Source organism: Antennarius striatus, chromosome 11 (genome assembly GCF_040054535.1).
Source record: "Antennarius striatus isolate MH-2024 chromosome 11, ASM4005453v1, whole genome shotgun sequence".
NCBI classification, from domain to species: domain Eukaryota; kingdom Metazoa; phylum Chordata; class Actinopteri; order Lophiiformes; family Antennariidae; genus Antennarius; species Antennarius striatus.
The window spans coordinates 21187501-21213459 of record NC_090786.1 but is presented as its reverse complement, the minus strand read 5'-3'; the positions used below and the strand labels follow the sequence as shown (position 1 = coordinate 21213459).

General features: G+C 42.5%; 1 protein-coding gene across 3 annotated transcripts in view; it reads left to right on the top strand.

Moving 5' to 3' along the window:
• The window catches only part of socs5b (suppressor of cytokine signaling 5b), a 28162-nt gene extending 5610 nt beyond the window's left edge, over positions 1-22552 (top strand). Inside the window, exons 2-4 of one of the 3 annotated variants that reach the window (XM_068327622.1) lie at positions 16423-16608; positions 18024-18247; positions 21741-22552. In XM_068327622.1, coding sequence (XP_068183723.1) covers positions 16479-16608; positions 18024-18247; positions 21741-22094 — 708 coding nt within the window. In that variant the 5' untranslated portion in view covers positions 16423-16478 and the 3' untranslated portion in view covers positions 22095-22552. Of the gene's footprint in view, positions 1-3234; positions 12105-16422; positions 16609-18020; positions 18248-21740 lie in introns of those variants that run through there. The other 2 variants (XM_068327621.1, XM_068327620.1) reach the window with 2 other exon arrangements.
• Positions 22553-25959: the final 3407 nt, after the last annotated feature.

Sequence of the window (25959 nt, the reverse complement as noted above, 5' to 3'; positions counted from 1 at the left end):
ACTCTATACAGTATGTTAAATACAGTGGTACCTCTACTTACGAAATTAATTGGTTCCAGAAGAAATTACGTAAGTAGAAAATTATGTAGGTAGAGACGCTTTTTTCATACAAATACCCTAATCCGTTCCAAGCCCACAAAAATTCAGACTTAAATGTTTTATAATGCATAAAAACGCATCAAAACATGTAACAAATACATGTTAAGATTAGATTATTACATAATAAATGAGAGTTTTGCATAACATAAAAAACAAAAATGACGGTCATTTACCTTTAACTGCTGTCCTTATTGTTTTTTGGCCTCTTTGGTTCATGCCCTCTTGCCCCACCATGAACAACAGAGTGAATTCCAGTCCTCCTTCTGAACTTCTCCAACCACCCACGCGATGCCTTAAACTCCTTAAACTTCCTTTTGTTTTAATAACGTGGTGATTGTAGATGCATTACGACCATATTCTTTGGAGAGATCAACTAAACACATCCCTTTTTCAGGCTTTTCTATTATCTCTTGCTTTGTTTGTACGGACAAAAAAAAACTCTTCGTCTTTTCCTCTTTTCTCCGTCACTTTCTTGGGGTCCATAGTGAATACGTACTGAAAAAGTGATTGTATTTGCGCAAAACTATCAGACTACCTCACGGGTCGAGTGCCGAATGCCGAAGACACTGCATAAATACCATCTAGCTCCACACAGAGGTGGAGTGGCATCCCTCTTAGCCAATGGGATGCCAGGAAGATACGTAATAGGTAATAGCCAATGGCAGAGCAGCTATGAGAAAGTTGCGTTCAGGAATCTGTGGGATATTCGATTATCAGCCGATACTGTGTTTTCACATTACGTAAGTCGAAATTTCTTTCGTAAGTAGAGGCAATATTTTCCTGCTTGAGAAATTTCGTGTAAGTAGAGACATTCATAAGTAGAGGTATCACTGTATGTTTTTATATTTGAAATTCTGAACTTCTTATTTTCCAAGTTCCCTTTACACCAACCATGCTATAGAGTACACCATGCATTATAAGTGTACTACATGGAATTAAATGTCCAAAAACTCTGTGTGCATAAATTTTCTCAATCAGCTTTACCACAGATCCAAAAAAGATTACAAGGCAAATCCTGTTTAGTTCTAATAACATGTACAGCTAAGGGTAAACACTTTAGGGTATGTAGACAGTTGCTGTGGAGTTTGTGCATTTGAAGAGCTGCTCGAAGTGCTTAAAGAAGCAGGTCTATCCATAGAAGGGAGAACCAACTGGGTTATCACATTTGCTGTTGTAACCTAACTGTGTGAATTAAATTTAAGATGATAGACATCTCTTTTGAGCAACATTTATGCTTTCAGTGCAAAAACAGATGCAAGTGAATATATTTTGAAAAAAGTGATTAGGGACTACCAATGCAGGATGAGCATTCTTTGTTCAGTGCATGTAATTGCTAAAATTGGTTGGATTCAGTCTTGCATGCGCTCACATATCTATCTTTTCATTGCACTCAGCAGCATGCCTGTATTCTGTAGGTTATTATGTTTGTCTAAAAAAGGATTTTATGTATAATTTACGTCTGCGTTGTGTAGTGTTGAACATGGGTGAGAGTCAAGTCTACTTCCACATTCCTTGCATGCAGAATAGTGAGATAGTCCATGTTGCAATATTAAAACCTTTTTTTTTTTAAAGAAAATTGCTGCTGTACAGGTGCCTCTTGCTCTAAGGCCTGAAATTTACTGCACACATCTGACATCAGTCAGAAGAGGCAATACTCCTTCTGTCTGTCCAGTCCTGAGCTATGTATCAGAGTTTCTTCTGATAATATCTGGACATAGACTGACAGAAGAATGTTAAACCTTGAACACTGAGGAGAGGCCACTTGTGACAAGATTATAGTTACATAAGGCAGATGATGTGCATTTAAGTTGCCTGGAACCTGTTCAGGAGTCCCTGTCATGTTATTTGTCTGTATAGTACAGTGTTTTGGGATACAAATTATATGCCACATATTTAATTGCTGTTATGACTACCATAACATTTTTTGTCATCTCAGCATTACACTACATTAAAACTGAGAAAAAGACAATCTCTTACCAACATACACCATACATGATCACTGTCCTTGAAAGAAACAGATAACATTATAACTGTAGTTTAATGAATTTCTCTAACTTTTAAAGAAATGTGTAATGAATCTCACTTAATTGCGTTTGTTTATATATTTGCACCTAAAATGTCAGCACTCATTTCTCATAATCATCTGAGGTCACTATGATATTTTAAGTGTGCTTGTCTTAAATGAAAAAACCTTGGCAATAAATTCTTTATTTCAACTATTAACTATCCCAAGAACTGATCAAGAGTTCTTGGTAACTCTGATCTTGTGATCAGAGTTCCCAAGAGTTCTTGGTAACTCTGATCTTGGGATCAGAGTTCCCAAGAGTTCTTGGGAACTGATCATGAGTAGTATAGGTTTTGTTGGCTGCTCCTAAAAATGTTCTGATTAGGTGCTTATACTTCAACCAACATTTGAAGCTAGTCTGGGACAATGCTTTCCATAGTGATGTTCTGATATGGTGTAAAATGTGTTACCCTTTGAAGTCCTTCAGTGTTCTGTGCTTGACATGTCTTTGGTAAAGTAGGAGACTACAGAATCATTGTACATTTGGCATCATTCAGTTGCCTTGTGTTTAATCTCTTATCTTTGTCAAGTACTTGGAGTGAAAAATCATGTATGTGTATATCCATGTGTCCTGTCTGCTGCTTTTGCAGGGAAACTTTTTTAGTCAAGTCTCGGCTGGCTCTGTAATACAGTACATACCAGCATATCAGCTGTGAGCAGATCCTGGGTTCATTTATAGCTGTGGCCTTGTGTTCCTGCCTGGCAACTCTGCTGTTCAAGTGCTGAAGCTCAGCCACGTCTCAGACACATTGGCCCTGATATACTGTCACTACGTTTAGTTAGCATTAGCATGATGTTCTGCTGCATTTAATTCTTAAACATTATTTATGTGCAGTATTTTCCGCACTATAACGTGCACATAAAAGCCTTTAATGTTCTCAAAAACCGACAGTGTGCCTTATAGTCCAGTGCGCCTCATGTATGAAAAACGTTTTAAGCTAGGTCATTCATTGGAGGTGCGCCTTATAGTCCAGTGCGCCTTATAGTGCGGACAATACTGTAATTTGTACGTCAGTGTTAAATGTAGACACCGTCTCGCCAGCTGTGACAAACATGTTTGTCTTTTCCAGGTCTCAGGAGTCTCCTGTTGATGAAGAAAGTGGGTAACATGTGGAGCAACCTGAAAAGAAAATGCCATACGCTCTTTCACAACGGTTCAGAAGCCAGTGGAGACAGTGTTGAGGCTGATGCTTTACACTGTGTGTTGGAACTGGGCCAGGGTAGCAGTTCATACGATTCTCAGGCATCTGGAGCCTCCAGCCTAGCGTGTAATCCTGTGCCAGTGCAAATGGTACCAGCAGGACACCACCGTCACAACTGTGTGTCGGACATCCCTCAGATGGTAGAGATCACTATTGAGAAAGACGCTGAGGACATGCGAGGGGCATCAGGAAGTGTTCTGTCTCGTAGAGACTCCTATTCACGTCACGCCCCATGGGGAGGCAAGAAAAAACACTCGTATAACAACAAATCACAAAGCTCCCTGGAAGCAGACAGGCTGTCAGGACTCTTACGGGGCAGTGGGAACCGTAGGGACAGGCGTCATGGAGGGAGCTCCATCCCAGAGATGAGCAACACTGTGTGTGAGGAACATCTTCTGAATGCTCGATCGTTGCGCCAGCGGCTCAGTGATACAGTAGGGCTGTGCTTACCTCTACCTTCTCACAGGCGGTCTCGTTCCTTTAAGAACCCCCTCACCTCCAAACGTAAGATCCACCTGACAGAGCTCATGCTGGAGACCTGCCCCTTCCCACCAGGGTCAGAGCTCGCACACAAGTGGCATTTGATCAAGCAGCACACAGCGCCGGTCAGCCCCAACTCCTCCACCGCCCTCCTTGATGCTTTCGATCCAGTCCAACCTTCTGCTGAGGATGAGGAGGAACGTCTGCGTGAACGTCGCAGACTTAGCATAGAGGAAGGTGTAGACCCACCACCAAACGCACAGATCCACACCCTGGAGGCCTCAATGCCAGGCTCCTCTCTTTACAAAGTGGGACCAAAGTTGGCTCCTGGCATGGGAGAAGTCTCTGGTGAATGTCGGGCCTCAGTGCCTGGTTCCTCTCTCAGCGCTGGACCATCAGGGACTTGTGGACCGCTGTTAGGTACTGCATCATCATCTCAGGACTTTGACTCTGAAGAGGATTCAACGACCCTCTGTTTGCAGGCCAGGAGGTCCAAGCAGAGGCATGCCTCTGGAGATGGTCACGTGAGCCGGCAGCAGCCTGGGCCCTGGAAGGTTCACACCCAGATAGACTACATCCACTGCTTGGTGCCAGACCTCCTGCAGATCACGGCTCTGCCCTGCTACTGGGGGGTGATGGACCGATACGAGGCTGAAGCTCTGCTGGACGGACGACCAGAAGGCACCTTCCTGCTGCGTGACTCCGCTCAGGAGGACTACCTCTTCTCTGTTAGCTTCCGCCGCTACAACCGCTCACTGCATGCCCGTATTGAGCAGTGGAACCACAACTTCAGCTTTGATGCTCACGACCCTTGTGTTTTCCACTCTTCCACCGTGACTGGACTGCTGGAGCACTACAAGGATCCCAGTGCTTGCATGTTTTTTGAACCTCTGCTGACAGCACCTCTCCATAGGAACTTTCCTTTCGGCCTGCAGCACCTGGCGCGAGCTGCCATCTGCCGTTGGACCACGTACGATGGTATCGGCTCTCTCCCGCTGCCCCCTGCACTACAGGACTTCCTCAAGGAGTATCACTATAAACAGAAAGTACGAGTTCGTTGGCTTGAGAGGGAACTGCCACTCAAGGTTAAATAGAGTCCTGTACACATACTGCAGGAGAAACACACAATTTGAGATTCCTTGTTTGACCAGTTGGAGGTTTTACTGACATGGTTCTGAAAATTACTTTTAACAAGCTATTCAAGATCCATTTACTTTGTTGTAATCCTGTTCAGTTATTACTTAAATCACAGAAAATACCTATGGTTGTATTCAGTATAACGTTGTCAAACACTTGTGTGTAACAGGGTGTTTTGTTAGGAGAACAGATGCAGGTATCAGTGGAGTTTTTTTTTTCTGTCCTGCTTTCTGATTCGTTTGACTGCCTGATCCCACATCCTCACCTGCCTGTAGACCTGCCTGCATGCCGATTGTTTACCCCAAACCGCTATTTTCTACCCATATGGCTTCTTTCTGTAAATCACTTTGTTTTATCATTCTTTTCTTTAGCTTTTCACAACACCTCAAGTAGCACCTTACCAGGTCTGATGTCTCTGTGTGGGTTGAGAGGGCAGCTGGAGGCAGTGTAGGTCAGAATTTCACTGGATGGACCTGCATTCTGTGCCATCTGTTTCCACACATGCACATCATCATAATCACATAAGAATGGATTCTGAGATAGACCATAGAGTTTGCTGACAGACAGCAAAAGATCAGCAGCTTGACTTTTAAAACAGAAGGAACATGTTGCATGGAGACAGTGTCAGTTAAAGCTCTAGACCAGTCCTACACTGGCCTTAACCCATTTCAGATCTGTGCACATAATCGTGCATATCAATCTGCAATATTGTTAATGCAAACACAAAATGCAGTTTGAGAAAAATTTTTAAAAAACCCTAATCCTATTTTTTTATCCATGAAATACGTGCACACCAGATAATCTAATCAATGGCTGGCGTTTGTGACCCATTAGTCAGCCTAGCCAACTTCATTGAAGTGGAGCCTCGGTGTTTGCAATATGACCCACAGTTGGTGAACTATATGTGGTGTAGGTGAAGTCAAAGGAACCCCTGAGGAAGGTCAACATGCTTCTGACTAATCAAACCAATTAATAGCTGGTTCCCTCCAAAGCCATCATATCTTTAACAGTTGTTTGTTGGTCAGACTAGATTGAATGAAATGTTAATTTTATCTTAGAAAACACTAAAATATCAACACCTTTCAATAATTAGAATTACACAGAAATGTTCTATTTATTTGACTTGTGAGGATTATAATGCTCAGGCATATAACCTCCTGTAACTTAGCCAAAAAATTCTTCCTTTAGACATGATGTGCTCTTATAAATCAGGTGTTTTGATATGTGGTCTTTGATGGGACACCAATTTTCAAATATTAGTCGACAATATAAAATAATTGATACTTATACATGATTATCATTTTGTCAAATGTTTTCTTTTTTTTAACTTGTGCTTGATAGTAATACAGGACTACACATTGAAGGAAATGATGGTGAGAACCCTCCTACGGATTGAAAAAGAGCGTAAACAGACTGCAAAACCGGCTGATTGACCATTTAAATCCCTTCACAACATAAACCAACACTCATTCAGCGGCGGCACCACCTGTGCACGTGCAGAAACCATTTAACACTAACGGAACAGCCAAAGGGAGCAGTGTAGGGTTCACTATCTTGACATGTAAACTGCAGGGATGGGGATCAAACCACCGGCCTGAGTGAATGCCACTGAACCACATTGACCTCCACATTCTCTGCAGATGACATGAAATCATGCTGAATAGAAAAATCTTTTAAGTTCTGATAACTATTATTATATAATATCTAATATATAATAATATATTCTGAAATGTTGGTATAGTTGTAGAGCAATTTTGGCTAACCTGACAGGTTATTGAAATTATAAACTGTACTTACGCTTATTCTGTCAACTCATTAATGCATGCATTACTTGCTTGTCACATGATGGCCTGATGATTCTATGATAGTATTTAAATGTTACCGGGTCCAGTGGCAACCCTACTTTATGATATTTCAACAAGAAGTGTCAATAACCATCCTTCACAAGTTTCAGATGTTCATGTCTTTTGGAACACCCACATAACCTGTTTTATCAGCTGAATGAAGTTAACTCATGTTTAAAGGTTCCTGCCTTGTAAACTAGCAGCAGACTGGAAAGCAAACTCATACCAATCTGCCAACACCTCTCAACCAAATGTTTTTTAACAAGAATAGAGATGTTACATTTCATGTAATACCTTTTTACAGGCTACCGTGTTACTAATAAAGTGCCTGAAGCACACTACATGTGCCAGTCTGTAGAAATGTATTCACCTAAGGCTCCAGAGAAAGCTCTCTTTAAAATTTAAGTATATACTCAAGGCAAGTAGATATTCTGAAAAACTGATATGCAAGTTATGTGTTTCACAACTTGTGTGTCCCATTCCAAGAGCATTGTTCTTGATTCTTTCCTGAAAGTTTCATTTAGAATAATCCAGTTTATGATGACATCACCAAGTAATCCATCAGCAATCAAAAGTATCAGCCATTCGGTGACACCTTTGTAACTCATTTTAAAGGTCCCATGTTATACTATTAATAACATTCATATTATACTACATTTATAAATGAATTTCACATTAAAGATAAAATCAGCTTTATTACCCTGAACATAAATTATTGTCTATGTTAATCACGTGTATAATATATATAATATATATAAATAATTTGTAGAGGACCGTGACACACACAGGGTGCCTGTAAGCATGCAGATGCCAGGTAGAGCGGCAGGCAGCTCCCTCATGGGGCGCCCCCAGTGGGCAACTTACAAACAGGGCAGTGCCTTGCTCAAGGGCAACCCAGCAGTGGTCAGTAGGTTAAGTGGCACCTCTCCACTGCAGGTTCACACTCGAAAATGTTTTGCCTGACATGGGTCTTGAACTGGCCACCCCTAGTCCCCAGCCCAAGACTTAGTGGACTGACTACTGCCCCCCATAGCTGTCAGACGTCCAGCTACACTGAGTTCAAAACCTATACCCCCAAACTGATCCATGGGTCTTTAAAACCTGCTCAGACCAGCTCCACTGAGAACAGGCTGTTTCTTTTCCTGCTCCTTTGAATGCTAATGAACTCCGTCTGGCCAGAGCTGCATTGCCTTTACATGCCCCTCTCATGGAGAGGATGTGGCTAACAGCAGCATGGCCTAATGATGAGCAGCGTAGGCGGCATGTTGCCATTAAACGCGAAACACATGTATGCTCTCATCTGTTCCTCTTTGGCTGGGACAGAATAGAAGCACTCATGTTGATGTGTAAAACGAACAACTGAGCAAATAGCGTGTCTAGCCCTTGGCGATGACATTGCGATGCGGTGGATGTATGGCCAGATGTACGCGAGACGCTGTCATTCAGCCACACCAGTTTGTTCCAGAATCTAGGTCAGCGTGGTTGGAGTGATCCTTTCATGAGTGTCCGTGTCGAGGCAAAGCAAAGTTTGTACTGACCATCACTGCTGAAGCAGACTAGCCGTCTGCAGACAACATAACGAGCATGTTGTCATTAAAAATGAAACAACCATGTTCTATTCTTCTTTGGCTGGGAAGGAATAGAAGCATTCATGTCGATTAGGACAACCGTCAGCTGAGCGTCTTGTGGGTCTGGCTGCTACCTTACGGTTGGAGACACCAGACTTCACCTGAGGGATGAATGCCCCCTTAGCCAGGGAGGGGATGGGGCTGGGCTCTATCGCTGTCATTAGTCACAGCAGGAGCTGATTCTGATTAACATGTTGGAGCACCCTTTCACAGTGGGTGGACTGCATACTCAAAACAGGACCCGTTGGTTAATCTGTATAAGTAGAGACCAGAAAGAGCACGTTTTTCATAATATGGGACCTTTAATTTTGAAAATTCATCTAGTCTTCTCATAGTCGCATTGAGCTTTGTATTTTTTTTAGTTTTTGCAAATTTCTACGTTGGAGTTAGTAACGATGGTGGTTCTTACATGGTATTTAAAGTAATTATCAAAGGAAATAAATTTTGCAAGGACATTCAGGAAATATGTATTCATCAGAAAATTTCAAACATCGTAATGTGTGCATCTGTCTGATCGCACTTTGGTGTCACACCCATGCAGTCAAATAGAGAAATCCCTCGCTTATTCGCACTTCAAGATACTCGGCTTCACTACATCGCAGATTTTTAGTAGATAGTCACATGATACCGTACGCGCATTCTATTGGCTGACAGCATCAGTTCCGATACACACAACACAGCCCACTTCCGTGTATTAAACACTTTCCTCTAATACAAAACTCAGTCTACCAGAGTGTGGGAAAAGGTAATGCAGATAGAAGGTGGTTTAATACGAGTATGGGGAGGGTTCAGAAACGTTTAAGTTACCCGTAAATAATAAAATAGTTTTCGCTCTATTGCAAAATTTCATTTTTCACAGGTGGTCCTGGAACGCATTAACCACGAGTAACGAAGGATTACTGTAATTTGAGTCCCAATTTAGATCCAGGTTTCCAGAAAATCCAGATTTTTGTGTTACAAGTTAGACCTCTAACCGATAAGGATTAATCACAGATGAAATGTTTTCTTCATAAAATCTATGTGAGAAAGTCAGTGCAGTTTATCTGTAATTAAGGCTTTGTTGAAGCTTCATGTGAGCTCTCATTTAGAAAAGAGAGGTAGTCCACGGCCCTGACCTTGTGACCCCACTCCCACATCATCAAATTCAACTTCACCTTTTCCATCAGGCAGGCAGGAGAGATGTTACCATGTAAGGTATGAGAGTAACGACGTTGATCAAAATATTATTCCTCAAAAGTTCTAAACCTTTTGCACTGAAGAAGTAATTTATCCCTGTAGGGAAATAATTTTTTTGGCTGTCTTTCCTATTCTCACACATGTATATATGTACAGGCCCCTGCTCACACACACACACACACACACACACACGCCAAGGGGCCTGTAGGCATGCAAATAGAGAGGGTGATGGTAAAATGGTGGACAGTTCCTTTGTTTTGTGCCCAAAGAGCAAGTTGTTGGAGGAAGGTGCCTTGCTCAAGGGCACCTCTGCAGTTCTCCAGATGTGAACTGGCACCTTTCCAACTGGCAGTTCACACAACCCCTCCACTTTTTACTCAGAATGCTTAAATATTACACCTGAGTTTGAGTAGCAATAGACTTTAAGAGTTTTAAGCAGAAGAAAATAAGAGTTTTGTTTTTAGAGGAGTTTTCTGTCACTTGCAGCTGCACTCAGATGTTTCAGGATTGTTCAGAGAGGATCTGTGCATCTGTTGGAAATCACACCTGCACCATGCTTTCAGCTCTCTATCTTGCCCACAAGTGCCACAGAAAGACACTAGTCAGTTTAGTGACACCAGTTCACCTAAACGTTCTATTTTTTGGTGGTGGGAGGTTGGTTGTAGCATCAGTGTTCTCACAGAGGGCTCTCAAGAGAAGTTGGTCTGTATTTCTGTTCAACATTAGAGTCACAAGTACTATAACAGACCTTCTGTTACTTAGCTTATTAAATGTTAAAGGAAAGTTGGGCTTAATATTAACGCATGGACTTGTTAAATGTGAGGAACTGCTCCATGGCATCGTTAACTATGATAAGGAAGCTAGTTTTTGGGTAGTAACAATAGACGTAGACCAAACAGGCCAATAAATCTCAACAAAAATAGTAATTTAATTCCCTTTAGCTCTTGCTCTGTTGCTGCTTTTTTGACAAATGCAATTTTTGTGGGGTTTCGCACCCCCCCCCCCAAATTTATTTCAATTAATTTCTTCCCAACTCCCAACACAACTGAAAGTGGGCTGTCTAAATGGAGGAGCATTTCCATTATGCTGCCAACCGAATGCATATGTGTGTTGTGTGAGCGTGCATTATGGGATGGTCAGAGCCACACGTGGGTTTCCAGTGAGGGCATGATAGTCAAGGAGAGTCCCAGGACCCTCTCAACCTAGTCTCCCCAGTGGGAACTTTCTGGTGTTAACCAGGCACGTTTTCCATATAACAGGTATATTCAGGAGGAAAAGCTTTGTATGAATGTAACAGAAGCCAGATGAAACTATGTTTTAGTCTTCTATGATGCATTAACTGTCTGGGACATACAATATTTGCACACAAATGTTATCACCTTTATCTGACACGTAGTAACTCAGATAAGGACAAACCTGCTGCCACCACCCCCAGCAAAAGAGAGGGTTTTGTACAAATGGACCACATTCAGCCAGCACCACTGTATTATAGACCCATTAAAGGGAAAACTATTATAGGTTTAAATATGTATAGTTAGTTTTCTTGAAATTATATGTGACTGCCCAGAATTGAAACATCTTGACCTTTGGTTGACTTTACTGTGACACTTAGCTGCACTATGAGAGCCTCATTTGTGGCCAAGAAACCACTGGTCTGGTCGGGATAAGTGGGGGGCGTATATCTCTAGATGTCCCAGCAGCACTCATGGTTTGAGCTCTTAAAGAACAAATGAAAAGATATTTTAAATGTTTTATTTCATGCTCCCATGCATATTTTAGAAAGCTCGGTTATATACTATATACAACCAGAAAAATGTGTAAACAATTATTTTTTATGATGACATTTCCCTGATATGCAATGGAGTGTAGTGTAACAGTTGTTGCATTCCGCTGTCACTTTAACGCTGTATGTGCACATTGGTTGCGGTGTGAATGTGTGCGCCAGGCAACACGACTTGACAATGATGGAAACTAAAGGTTGGCTGACTGCAGTACGGCCAGGTTCCGAGACTGCCTTATTCATTCTGACCAATCACCAACAGTTTCTTCAGGCCGTTCACAGGCCGTTGTCAGACGAATATCCCTTTCCCATTTTCACATTTTTCTTTTCCCCATTTTTTTCTTATTTTGTTGTCACAGAATTTGGAGCATGTAAATGGCATACACATGTTCATATTTCACTGTCTGCGCTCTCCTTCACTATTCAAAGAAAAATAGCATTTTCCATTATGATCTGTTAATTTTCTAAGTGCCGTATGATGCAACACATGTAGCTGTCACTATTGGTGCTTGATTTATGCTTCATTGTCTTAATGTTCCAAATAAAACTGTTAAGTGTAATCCATACTGGCCAATGATACGGTATTGGCTCTGTTTTTCTTCTTTGTCATGTTTAACTCTGTAGTGTTCTAGCAGTGAAACACTGATGGATCACTGAAGCTCTTCATCCAGTGCTCACCAAAATGTTGTTGTATATGGAAATACACTGAACAAGAATAGAAACGCTCGTTTTGCTTCTATTTTTATGAGATGAACTCAAAGATCCAAAACAGTTTCTACATACATAAAACAGCCATTTTTATCATCATTCACAACTGTGTATATCTGATAATGAGCATTTCTCCTTTGCCAAGATAATCCATCCCACCGCCCAGGTGACACATGTTAAGAAGCTGATTAGACAGCATCATTATTGCACAGGTGTGCTTTAGACGGGCCACAGTACAAGGATGAGTGATGCTGTCGTATACGCCGATCCAGAGCATCTTAAACGTGCTCAATGGTGAGGACGCTAGCCACACAAAAACTGGGATGTTTTCAGCTTCCAAGAATCGTGTACAGATCCCTACAACACGGGGCCGTGCGTTATCGCGCTGCCACACGCAGTTATGTTCACGGATGTCAGGCACAACGATGAGCCTCAGGATCTCGTGAATTTAAAATGCCATCGGTGAAATGCACCTGTGTTCTTTGTCAATAACATACTCCTGCCCATACCATAACCCCACTGTGACAGTGGGCCACTCCATCCACATCAGAAAACCGCCCACACGATACCACACGCTGTCTGCCCTGGACAGAGAACCAGGATTCATCAGAGCACCTCACCCAATGTGCCAGACGCCATCATACGTGAGTATTTGTCCACTCAAGTCACTAATAACAGCGATCTGGAGTCAGGTCGAGACCCCGATGAGGACAACAAGATGAGATGCTGACAGTCTGTGCAGAAATTGTTTGGTTATGCAAACCGATGGTTTCAGCAGCTGTCTGAGTGGCTGGTCTCAGACAATCTTGAAGGTGAACCTGCTGGATTTGCAGGTCCTGGGCTGGTGTGAACTCACGTGGTCCGAGGTTGTGAGGTTGGTCCGATGCACTGCCAAATTCTCTGAAATGTCTTTGGGGACGGCTTGTATACAAATATGCAATTTGCGAGCAACAGCTCTGGATACAAATGAACATTTCAGAGCAGCCTTTTATTGTGGCCAGTCTAAGGTACACCTGTGCAATAATCATGCAGCCTAATCAGCATCCTGACATGCCACACCTGTGAGGTACCATGGGTAAGTTACCAAGGAGAAGTACGCACAGATTTAGGCAGATTTGTGAACATTGAGAGAAATTGGGATTTTGTGTGTGTAGAAAATACTTTAGATTTTTGAAAAGTGGGAGCATTCAAAGAAAAGTGTTGCGTTTATATTTTTGTTCAAAGGATTATCTCTCCAACCAAGATTTAAGTTGCTCTAACGTAATTTAAAACTTTTATGCCACTTTTCAAAGGTGAGGATCATTTTAGAAAACAAAACAATTCCACTGAATATTTTGTCATCGCAGTGCAGGTAAGCGGTGTCACGGTACACCAAGTTACAAAATATGATGGTTATATCAAGCATGTTGAGCAGCTCAGTGCCACGTGATGGCGCTGTCGTCCCGAAGCCAGAAGGTCCTGGTTTTGATTGCAGTTTGTTTGGTCTCACCTCGTCTGTGTGGAGTCTCTCTGGGTTCTCCACACCCAAATGCAGGGCCAGACGCGGCCCGTGGGCCCTGACTTTGACATGTGGTTTAGCGTGTGTTCAGTGTGGTTTAGCGTGTGTTCAGTGGCTCCCGTGTGTTTTCTTTGTTTTTGCATTGTTTCTCTCTATCTCTGTCCTTTCCCTCTCTTTTCACTACCTGTCCTTTCCAAACCAGTGAGATAACGACTTTTTCTCTTTTAAATTTTTATGGACGTCTCCAACACATTTTTGAGCTTTTTGTCCCCGTGGCAACCGAGGCGCAACGGCGAGTGCATTGTTTACAGCCACGACCAGCTGATGGCGCTGCGTCGACCTGAGCTTCTGCCCGGAGGGAGGCCCGCGTCCTGGAGGCCGCAGGGCGGGGGCCAGGCTGAGGGCGAAGAAGAAGAGGAGGTTTCATCCTGTGGTGCGGCTTCATCACGGGAACCTGAGGTCTCTGGGGGGGTAGGGCGGACGAGCTCGCCGCGCTGATTAAGACTAGGACGGAATATCATGAGTGTATCGTGGTGTGTTTCACCCTCACACACCCCGTGGCGGTACCCGGGAGGAGGAGGGATTGCACTGAACGCGAGTTATAGGTGGTGCCCCCCGGGACAGGTGCAGCCCGGACATTGAACTGCTTGCTGTGGGAATGCGGCCATGTTACCTGCCTCGGGAGTTCACGTCTGCTGTTACGATTGTAACCTACACCCCCCATCAGCTGACGCACCAACAGGCTGTGATGTCATCACCTCCACCATTGCCAGGGTGCAGATCCAGCACCCAAACAGCTGTTACTGTTACTTCCGTCAGGTTTCCCTGGACAGATCGCTGCACCTGCACCCACTTTTCACCAGCATGTTGACGGTCCCACCAGTACCTCCAGTAGGTCTTTGGACCTGCTGTATGCTGACAGCACCACTGCCCTTCCTCCCCCGTGGTGGTGAGAGGTTTTCAGCTGCCAGATGTCCAACTACACTCTATTTGAAATGTCTTGCCCCAATCTAATCCATGGTCCGTAATATCCTGAATACTGATAAAATCACTTCTGCCCACGTGTTAATGGGCGTTCCTCGGAGCTCTGTCTACACCCCCCACCCCCCGCGATCACACCCGTTTTGTTTACATGCACCAGGTGAATGTGCACTACTGTCGGACCCACTATAGTCTGGAACGTTTTTAACTTTCAGTAACTTCGTTATTACGTGTTTTCCATGATATAACTTGATTTTTCTGCAGTAAGGGTGGAGCTGCTTTCTCAGTCAGGGAACGTGACTCCGTGGCTCCATCGTGTAAACGCAACGAGACCAGCCGGTGAACATCGTGGAGGATTTTTTTTTGCAGTGTTAGCACCTGGGATAGGGATGAGTGGAGGAGGTAAGAGGTGGTTACAGACAGGAGGTAATTAAAGCTGGAGGTAATTAAATCGTCACGGACAATGAGAGATCTCTTCCTAATAACACCGGGGAGGGAAGCTACCGCAGTCTAATGCAACATGTTAACGTATGTATTTGTGAAGTATATTGAACCGGTTGTTGTTTGACGTCATCCCTGCTTTATCTCCGTCCACAAAGCCTACGTCACAGCGAGGAGGAAGACAAATGTGTCAATATAGCACTTTACTCTCTCTCTCTCTGTCTGAGGGGGCCACAGGATGGAGGAGGAGGATGATATTGTGATAGACAAGGAATTATTAAAGATTGCTCCTACAACAAAATAACAGTACTTTGGTCGACTGTGGTTGTTGTAAAGTGCTCAACAAATAAAGATTGGATTGGATTGGAAAATAAACTGACGCAAGAAAGAATAAAGCAAAGAAAATTGCTAAAGAAACACCTGAAAGACCTCCTGATATAAGTATAGCTGCGAAAAGAAAAGTATTCGCAAAAGATGAAACAATTCCCGCAAGACACAAACGGTTCGAGGGCAAAGGTAGAACATTTCTTTCCTGACCTCAACATGTTTCTGGATGGCTTCGCTTTTATTTAAATAATCCAGGAGGAAGAGACCAACTAGTTTTTAGAGGCAAAGAGGTTTGTAGTTTGTCCCAGTTTGTCTCCCAGTTGTGGAAGGCTTTTTGATGTGGAAGGCATTGATGAGTCAGACTGTAATGTAATATAGAAGTAAAGTCCATTAACCATTTATCAATATTGCCTTAATTAAAAAAAACAACTGTGTTTTTAAATCCACCTTTTAGCTAAATCCAGACTGTATTTACTTTGTATTTTTAACTTTGTATTTGATTTTCACTACTTACTTTTTTTTTTTTAAAGTATTTATAACAATATATGTTTGGGATTATTGATTGTTAATTAAGTAGTTAAGAATGTGTACGTTTAAATAAGCTTATGCTTCACCCTACTCCGTTTTGGACTTGTGGGATTCATTGCTTTGACTATTGTTATTGTCATTTTGTCTACTTTCAATGGTCTTGTTTTTCTGTTCACTATTCTTTGTTGTTTCACTACCACATGTACAAAAAAAATGCCTGGGGGGCATCCTAATTCACAACAAACTGGGTTTATTGTAGTCATGCTTGACAGTAAGCTAAACACCGTTCTACGTATTTTACAATATCTTGGTTTCGTCTATATTTAAATCAAGATATTATATTAATTTTGTAGTAATGATGGCTGTATGCAACGCAACTAAAACGGGTTTTTGAATGACCACGAGCCCATGTTTCTGTTAGAGCAGAATCTGTCATTAGAAGACACCATGACAACTGTACATATGGCTCTCAGATATATTACCCCAGCAATCTCTCCACTGAGCGTCCTGATGTGTTCTCCCATATAGACTCAGTGGGTGGGGCATGACCATGGCCAGTTGTTATCTTACTGAGAGAATGAAGTATGCAGATCATCTGGTCCGCCAGCAGAGCTTCAGTGATGGCCAAAGTGAAGGCAGCAGGACACGTAATGAGGAACCACCAGAAATGTCCAAAGCTTTACTGTGATGTTGGGACTGTCAGCTCCAGTGAAGGTGAGCAGAAAAAACACTTTATGTAAAGGTCAGATTTAGCTGGAGACCAAAAACAAAAGTGTAAGATTCAAATACCTGTTTTGAAAATGAATGACAACAATGAGGTGAATGTATTTTTCTCATGAGAAAAAATATTTAGGTTGTGGGAGAGTTAGGAATCTAATTTTAAACCACTAAATCCCAAAAACAAAAAAAATTGGCAAAATATACGGTAATTTCATTTTGTGTAGACATATTTTGAAATCAGAACTTAAAACCAGACAAGCCTTCTAAATTCAGGATTTTCCTATCATTAGCATTAGTCCTAAAAATAGAATGACTTCTACCCCACCAGACACTGGTGAGAAAAACGTTTCATGTTATCAGGAAAAATCCACAGAATGGTCACAACTTAACAGTGGAAGGAAAAACCTCTCTTTTTTTGAGGAACAGAATATCCCAATGATATGATCAAAATCCAGGATCCAAAGTTATCATCATCTCCAGAAGTGCAGACTTATATTAAGTACAGTAACTAAGAACAAAATCATGAAAAGCTTAAAAAAAGAAACGTCATACTTCCCACTGCTGAGTGGAAAATACAGTATCTAATGCTCAGTTCTTCAATTCCAATATATGTTTTCATTGATATAATTATAAGTCCTATGAACTATTATGAGGACAAAGTAGCTTAAAGTACAATTGAACCTTTCAGGTGAGAAGAAATATCTTGTCAGGTACATCTGTCTTTGAGATTCATCAAATTAAGACAATTTGCAGACAAGCTGCTGATTTAACTTGTTTAAAGTTACATTTCTGCAGCTTTTGTTAGTCCAACATGTCCTTCATCAACGAGAGGTTCTGGTTTCATGATAGTTTCACACCTTTAATCATGAAAGGTGGAGAGATGATTGCAATGTCGAAGTAATCTTCTTTCTCACTTTGATATAACGGCATATGAGCTGCTCTAACATTTAACTTTGCTTCCAAAAAAGTCTTTCTCAGAATAAGTGTTTACTTTCCAGTTTAAATTAATTAAATACACAATAAATCCACCAATTTCAAAGTAGTTACAAGATTTACGACAACATAATTACATGATTACTACAACCACAGCGATGTGAACAAACAAGGTCAGCTAAATCTAACAATCTGTTGGATTAGTAATTTTGTAAGTGCCTGAGTGTTTAAATCCTCCAGTTTCTGGTATCTTCTTCCCACGCGGTCGTCTTTGACAGTTAAAGCTCTGCGCTTCTCAGGTTGCCTTAGGGCAGTGGGACGCATAAAGTCACTTTAATCCCTCTTTTTATCAAAGTCTTGGGCAAAGTAGACCTTTAAAAGCTTGGGGAACTTTTTGCGTCGTATCAAATAAAGGACAAAACAAGGAGAATTGTTCCACAGAAATCCAGAGATATTGTTTTTCTCATTGAAAGCAGACAAGTCAATGAGGAACGGGTCGTTATGTGAGAGCTCCATGGACGTCAGTCCTGGCAAACCAAGCAGAGCTTACCCCTCCACTGCCAGGAGGCGCCACCGCACCACGTTCAGCCACAAGCAGCTGGAGCAGCTGGAGGGGGCCTTCGTCCAAAACCAGTATCCTGATGTCTACTACAGGGAGGAGCTGGCCCAGATCACCAGGGTCAACGAGGCTCGGATACAGGTGAGCTACGCTTCACTATGGTAGTGTCTCACTCCACTATGGTAGTGTCTCACTCCACTAGGGTAGTGTCTCTCTTCACTATGGTAGTGTCTCACTTCACTATGGTAGTGTCTCACTCCACTATAGTAGTGTCTCTCTTCACTAGGGTAGTGTCTCTCTTCACTATGGTAGTGTCTCTCTTCACTACGGTAGTGTCTCACTCCACTATGGTAGTGTCTCTCTTCACTATGGTAGTGTCTCTCTTCACTAGGGTAGTGTCTCTCTTCACTATGGTAGTGTCTCTCTTCACTATGGTAGTGTCTCTCTTCACTATGGTAGTGTCTCTCTTCACTATGGTAGTGTCTCTCTTCACTATGGTAGTGTCTCACTCCACTATGGTAGTGTCTCTCTTCACTATGGTAGTGTGTCTCTTCACTATGGTAGTGTCTCACTTCACTATGGTAGTGTCTCTCTTCACTATAGTAGTGTCTCTCTTCACTATGGTAGTGTCTCTCTTCACTATGGTAGTGTCTCTCTTCACTATGGTAGTGTCTCTCTTCACTATGGTAGTGTCTCTCTTCACTATGGTAGTGTCTCTCTTCACTATGGTAGTGTCTCACTCCACTATGGTAGTGTCTCTCTTCACTATGGTAGTGTCTCACTCCACTATGGTAGTGTCTCTCTTCACTATGGTAGTGTCTCACTTCACTATGGTATGTCTCACTCCACTATGGTAGTGTCTCTCTTCACTATGGTAGTGTCTCTCTTCACTAGGGTAGTGTCTCTCTTCACTATGGTAGTGTCTCTCTTCACTATGGTAGTGTCTCTCTTCACTATGGTAGTGTCTCTCTTCACTATGGTAGTGTCTCACTTCACTATGGTAGTGTCTCACTCCACTATAGTAGTGTCTCTCTTCACTATGGTAGTGTCTCTCTTCACTATGGTAGTGTCTCTCTTCACTATGGTAGTGTATCTCTTCACTATGGTAGTGTCTCTCTTCACTATGGTAGTGTCTCTCTTCACTATGGTAGTGTCTCTCTTCACTATGGTAGTGTCTCTCTTCACTATGGTAGTGTCTCTCTTCACTATGGTAGTGTCTCTCTTCACTATGGTAGTGTCTCTCTTCACTATGGTAGTGTCTCACTCCACTATGGTAGTGTCTCTCTTCACTATGGTAGTGTGTCTCTTCACTATGGTAGTGTCTCACTTCACTATGGTAGTGTCTCTCTTCACTATAGTAGTGTCTCTCTTCACTATGGTAGTGTCTCTCTTCACTATGGTAGTGTCTCTCTTCACTATGGTAGTGTCTCTCTTCACTATGGTAGTGTCTCTCTTCACTATGGTAGTGTCTCTCTTCACTATGGTAGTGTCTCACTCCACTATGGTAGTGTCTCTCTTCACTATGGTAGTGTCTCACTCCACTATGGTAGTGTCTCTCTTCACTATGGTAGTGTCTCACTTCACTATGGTATGTCTCACTCCACTATGGTAGTGTCTCTCTTCACTATGGTAGTGTCTCTCTTCACTAGGGTAGTGTCTCTCTTCACTATGGTAGTGTCTCTCTTCACTATGGTAGTGTCTCTCTTCACTATGGTAGTGTCTCTCTTCACTATGGTAGTGTCTCACTTCACTATGGTAGTGTCTCACTCCACTATAGTAGTGTCTCTCTTCACTATGGTAGTGTCTCTCTTCACTATGGTAGTGTCTCTCTTCACTATGGTAGTGTATCTCTTCACTATGGTAGTGTCTCTCTTCACTATGGTAGTGTCTCTCTTCACTATGGTAGTGTCTCTCTTCACTATGGTAGTGTCTCTCTTCACTATGGTAGTGTCTCACTTCACTATGGTAGTGTCTCTCTTCACTATGGTAGTGTCTCACTTCACTATGGTAGTGTCTCTCTTCACTATGGTAGTGTCTCTCTTCACTATGGTAGTGTCTCACTTCACTATGGTAGTGTCTCCTTTATCTGACCGTCATTATGTGCAGCTTCACAGCTGGATCATTCCAAAGCTCTTCAGTCCCAAACCATCGGTTTGGTGTGTATGTTCATGTTATTTATTCATCCATTGTCAACCATAAATAAAAATACTACAGAAAGTATTCTGTAAATTATCCGACAGCTCTTTACTTTGTCTCAATTTCTTGAATTATTTATGCAAGATTAACTTTTATTATAACAATAATCAATGACAGAGCTCTTTGGTTTTTGGTGTCACACACACACACACACACACACACACACACACACACACACACACACACACACACACACACACACACACACACACACAAATCTCAAAGGCTTATTCCTATTTCTGGTAGCCCCTCTCAACAAATGTTTCATTCACAGTTTTTTAGAGCATTTTAAGAAAACTGTAATAACTACATGTGAGAAACTGAAGAAACAGGAAGAAATAATAGATTTGTAGGGAGTTGTATACTCTGTGAAAGTATGTCCTTCATTGACTATCAGGTTGAATATAGTAATCACACTGTATTTTTGTCAATGCTAGGCAAATTTGGTTACAAAAATTATGATTAATGATAATGAGAACTAGTCCAGACCAGCGATTGGCTGAGCTGAGGTCGGTGCTTAAAGGAACAATTGATAGACGAAGTGGTCGTGATCCTCCCCTCTGATGATGATCAGCGTTGCAGGTCGTGGGTCTGCTGGAGGAGATCTCAGCTGACTCTGGGTGACAGGCAGGGTACACCCCGCATGAGACACCATGTTTTAAAAAAGGACACACTTACACAACTTACACAAATACGTGAAATGGAAAGCAAAATGATCAAAATACTTTTGTTGGGTTTCCCACATGAGGATTTTTAGTAGGTAGTCATGTGATACCGTACACGCATTCTATTGGCTGACAGCATCTGTTCCAAGACACACATAACACAAAACACTTGTGTGTATGAAAGAAACCTTTTCTTTAATACCAAAGTGCTTTAAACAGTCTATCAGAGTGTGGGAAAAGGTAATACAGATAGAAGGTGGTTTAATATCAGTATGGGGGGGGGGTTCATAAATGTTTAAATTATTTTATAATAAAATAGTTTGTCATTCTATCGTGGAATTTCGTTTTTGGTCCTGGAACGTGGTAACCTTGAGTAATGAGGGATTACTGTATGAAGTATTTCTCTTGTTTTTCATTCACCTACCCATTTTGTTTTTAGTAGTATCCACTTTCTTTTTACTCCTTACAGGACGTGTGTGTCATACATGACCGTACACGACTGCACAGAATGGATGGTCCCTCTACCACTAACGAATGCAGCACAGACACATTCTCTCCACACGCGTGTGTTAAAAACATGCGTGTCACCAGTCCGAGTCTGAATTAGTACCTTTGATTAAACCAGGAGTCTTCCCTGACAACTTATTTTCATATTTTTGCAGTCAGTGCAGAGGGCATGTTGATGTCACTCCTTTGAATTGGGGTTTAAGTGCCTCCCCCCCCCCGCGATGAGCTTTTCCATCTTGATATTAACTAAACTGATGTCTCCTCAGGTTTGGTTTCAGAACAGACGAGCTAAACAGCGGAAACGGGAGCGTGCTTCAGAGAAAGTCATTGTGATGCCAGACCACAGGACGCTGCTGGGGGGCATGCACCTCCAGCCATCAGGCCTGATTCAACAGTACCCCACCCAGCCTCACACTCAAATACCCCACCTCCCGGCCATGCTGCCCTCTGTGTTGTACTCCCACCATCTGGGCGCAGTCAGCCAGTGCCCCTGCCCCAGCGTGCCACCCCCTCCTGCCCCACAGCATGAAGAGTGGTTCAGCCCACTGAGCCCCCGCGCTTCGCCGATGTTCTCTCTGGCCCCCATGCAGCCTCTGAACACTGCCTCTCAATGGAGCTAAAATAAAAGTGATTTAGAACATAAATTCAGCATAAAAAACGTTTTCATTCACCACAGTGACGAACACTAAAAGGTGTTTCTGATGCTACCTGTAGACCGGACTTCATTTCTAGTTACTGTTTCTAGAAAAACAATATTCTCAAAGCATTTTTATGTCTTCAGTCTTAGGTTAATGCCACCATAAATGTTTTATAATTTGTGTAGATTTCCTGCTCTACAGACCTCCATGACTAGTTTATCATTGATCTACAAAGAATAATTAAAATATACAGTATATATAAGCATTCCATTTTTCCCAAGTAACAATTCAAAAGCTCAGAATCTTGTTGACCTTTCTTTGATTTGAGACATGTATAGAAATATACTGTCATGAGATACTAAAAGAATAATATCATTATTCTCCATGTCCACTGAAGATTTATCATGTATTCATCTATCTATCTCTCTCTCTTTCTCTCCCCTTCTCTCTCTCTGTTTGCCCAACCCTACCATCGTCAATGACAGATGTTGGTGAAAAACTAATGCAAAACTGTGATCTTGCACGAGCTTATTGAAACAATGCCACAGCGAATGCGTGCCGTAATAAAAGCTAAAGATGGTCCAACAAAATATTAATGTGTGACCTTTATTTTTTGTGGCGACTTTTTTTTTGGTCTATATTAAATACAAGTTGACATGTATATCAACCTGTATTTTTAAGGTGTTTAATCACGTCAACAGACATTTCAAAGTATTTTAACAGAGAAACCCAACTCAACCCTCCAGAGCATAAGAGACAGCGGTGAGAAAAACTCTCTCATTGAGGAAGAAACTCCGGGCAGGACCCAGACTCTTTTGGGCGGCCATCCGCCTTGACTTGTTGGGTGCCGAAGTAATATAATGGAGATAGGGACGATGACAGAGGGAGACTGAGTGGCAGATAGAGTCAGTGTGTGTGTGTGTGTGTGTGTGTGTGTGTGTGTGCGCGCGCGCGTGTCACGGGCCTGTACACATATATACATATTCGCGGGAACCCGTGTAAATTCCATGATAAAACAATAATACCAGACTTCATACCAAACACATGAAAACAAATGTGCTGGTTTATAAACCAAATGCACCAACGTAGTCAAAAATCACCATGGTGATGTAACGACTTTGTGTTGGCCAATCATGGATGGTGCTGGGCGGGCATTGTGAAGCCGTAGCTGAACGGTAGTAGGCTAACTGGAGAAAGAAAGCTAACTAATGGTGAGACTAGGAAAGGAGCTAACGCTAAAGGAAAAGGCTCCTGTCAAAAGAGCAGGTGTTAAAGAAATGTTAGAGAAGTGATGGTTCTGTTAGTGACTACATGAACACAACTGTATGGAGTTACTAGAGTGTTTCTGTCAGCCCCCCAGGAGCATTGTGGGTACTACATGGATTGTCCCATTCCAAACAGAAACCATAGCTGGACAGACTGTTGGTGCTAGCAGCTAGTTTCACTCACTAATGGTTGTTTTGTGTGTCGTTCTGCTGTTTGGACTCTCTGCTCACAAACGTGAACGTTGTTAACAGTTCTGACTCTAGATGATGTGAACTGGAGTCCATTAGTTATTTCTGCTCATAGCAGATGTCCGCCTCCATGTTGTTCACCTGATTCCTTCTGGCAAATGCAACTCGATTGGTTGGGTGCTTGATTGACATGTAATGGGTGGAGTTGGTGACAGCGTGAGACTTTTCAAGTGATCTTATTCAAATGTATAGGTGGGGAGATGCGTGTTGTCACGGCCCTAGGTCCTTCCAGATCTTTCTTTGCCTGAAGATCCACAGCTGAGCCTCATCATCATCAGCATCATCAAGTAACTGGGAACACCTGGTTGGTGTTCCCAGGTTATTTAACACCGCCTACCCATTCACCTGGGGTGCGTCACTTTCCGTCACTGACTGTTGGCTGAAGACTTGCATGACGACGGTGTTGTTCTGTTAATGCCACCCTGCTTTTCTGGATTGATTTGTTTTAGTTTAATAAACCTTTGTTAACTTTTGGATAGTGATGGGCAAATGAAGCTTTTGTGAAGCACTGAATCACTTGAGCCAACTGGTTCAAATATGGGTTCATTACTCGAAGTTTCAGTTATAGTGACCTCTCCTGGCGAAGTTCAAACCCTGCACTGTAATCATCTTTTTTTGCTTGGACTTGAAGTATCATTTTAAATGTTCATATACCCTAGACTAAACATTATATTCTATAACTTATAATAATTGACAAATGTGTGGATTGTTGTTGAGGAGCGAATGCAGGGACAATCTGGTATTGGTTGGGTGTGCTTGTGCAACTATGGAAGGGCTGATAATTTGGGATGAGGGCGGTCAAACATTTTTATTGAGATACATTATTTTTTCCACAGTATTTGGATTAAGTCTGTTTCTTTTCTTAGTGACAATTTCTCCACATTTGGAGAAGACTCGTTCACATGGAACAGATGAAGCCGGCATGCATAAAATGTTTTCGCCAGTTTAAACAAATTTGGGTATACACTCTGGTGGTTCTTCCAGTAATCCACTGGGTCTTCTGACCTGGCCAGTGGTTGTTCGGTCAGGTACCGCTGCACCTCCACAGTTGCGTCTGCAGTCGCATTCCTTGCCCTCCTTGCATCCGACGCATCTCGGTCCAGCGTTTCCCAAAGGTTCCTATCTGAAAGACAAACACGACAACAATCATCAGCATTTTAACTTTTTGGAAAAAAAATCAGTCACAAATGAGGTCACTTTTCCCTCAAGTCTCCATTCCTCCATCAGAGATCTTGTAGCTGCACTGATGTTGGCTGCAGTATGTGCTTTAGGGAACGGCACCACCCATCTCTGTCTCTCTGTCTTGCCAACCGGTATAGATCAGTCTCTCCCTCCTTACTGTCCAACCTAGCATACAAGTCATCATAAGCTTCTTGTTTGGCCTTTGCTACCTCTACCTTCACCTTACGCTGCATCTCCCTGTACTCCTGTCTACTCTCCTCAGTCCTCTCAGTGTCCCACTTCTTCTTAGCTAACCTCTTTCTCTGTATACACTCCTGTACCTCCTCATTCCACCACCAAGTCTCCTTATCTACTTTCCTTCCAGATGACACACCAAGTACTCTCCTACCTGTCTCCCTGATCACATTAGCTGTAGTTGTCCAGTCATCTGGAAGCACCTCCTGACCACCCAGAGCCTGTCTTAACTCCTTCCTAAAAGTCATGCAACACTCTTCCTTTTTCAGCTTCCACCATTTCGTCTTCTGCTCTGCCTTTGTCCTCTTCATCTTCCTCACCACCAGAGTCATCCTACACACCACCATCCTATGCTGTTTGGCTACACTCTCTCCTACCACTACTTTACAGTCACTGATCTCCTTCAGGTTACACCGTCTACACCAGATGTAGTCTACCTGTGTGCTCCTACCGCCACTCTTATAGGTCACCCTATGTTCCTGCCTCTTCTGGAAGAAAGTATTCACTACAGCCATTTCCATCCTTTTTGCAAAGTCAACCACCATCTGTCCTTCTGCGTTCCTCTCCTGGATACCAAACCTGCCCATCACCTCCTCATCACCTCTGTTTCCTGCACCAACATGTCCATTGAAGTCTGCTCCAATGACAACTCTCTCACTTCTAGGTATGCTCTGCATCACTTCATCAAAGTCCAACCAGAATTTCTCCTTCTCCTCCAGCTCACATCCTACCTGTGGAGCATACCCACTAACAACATTGAACATCACACCTTCTATTTCTAGCTTCAGACTCATCACTCTATCTGACACTCTTTTTACCTCCAGGACATTCCTAACAAACTCCTCCTTCAAGATAACTCCTACACCATTTCTCTTCCCATCTATACCATGATAGAACAACTTGAACCCTGCTCCTAA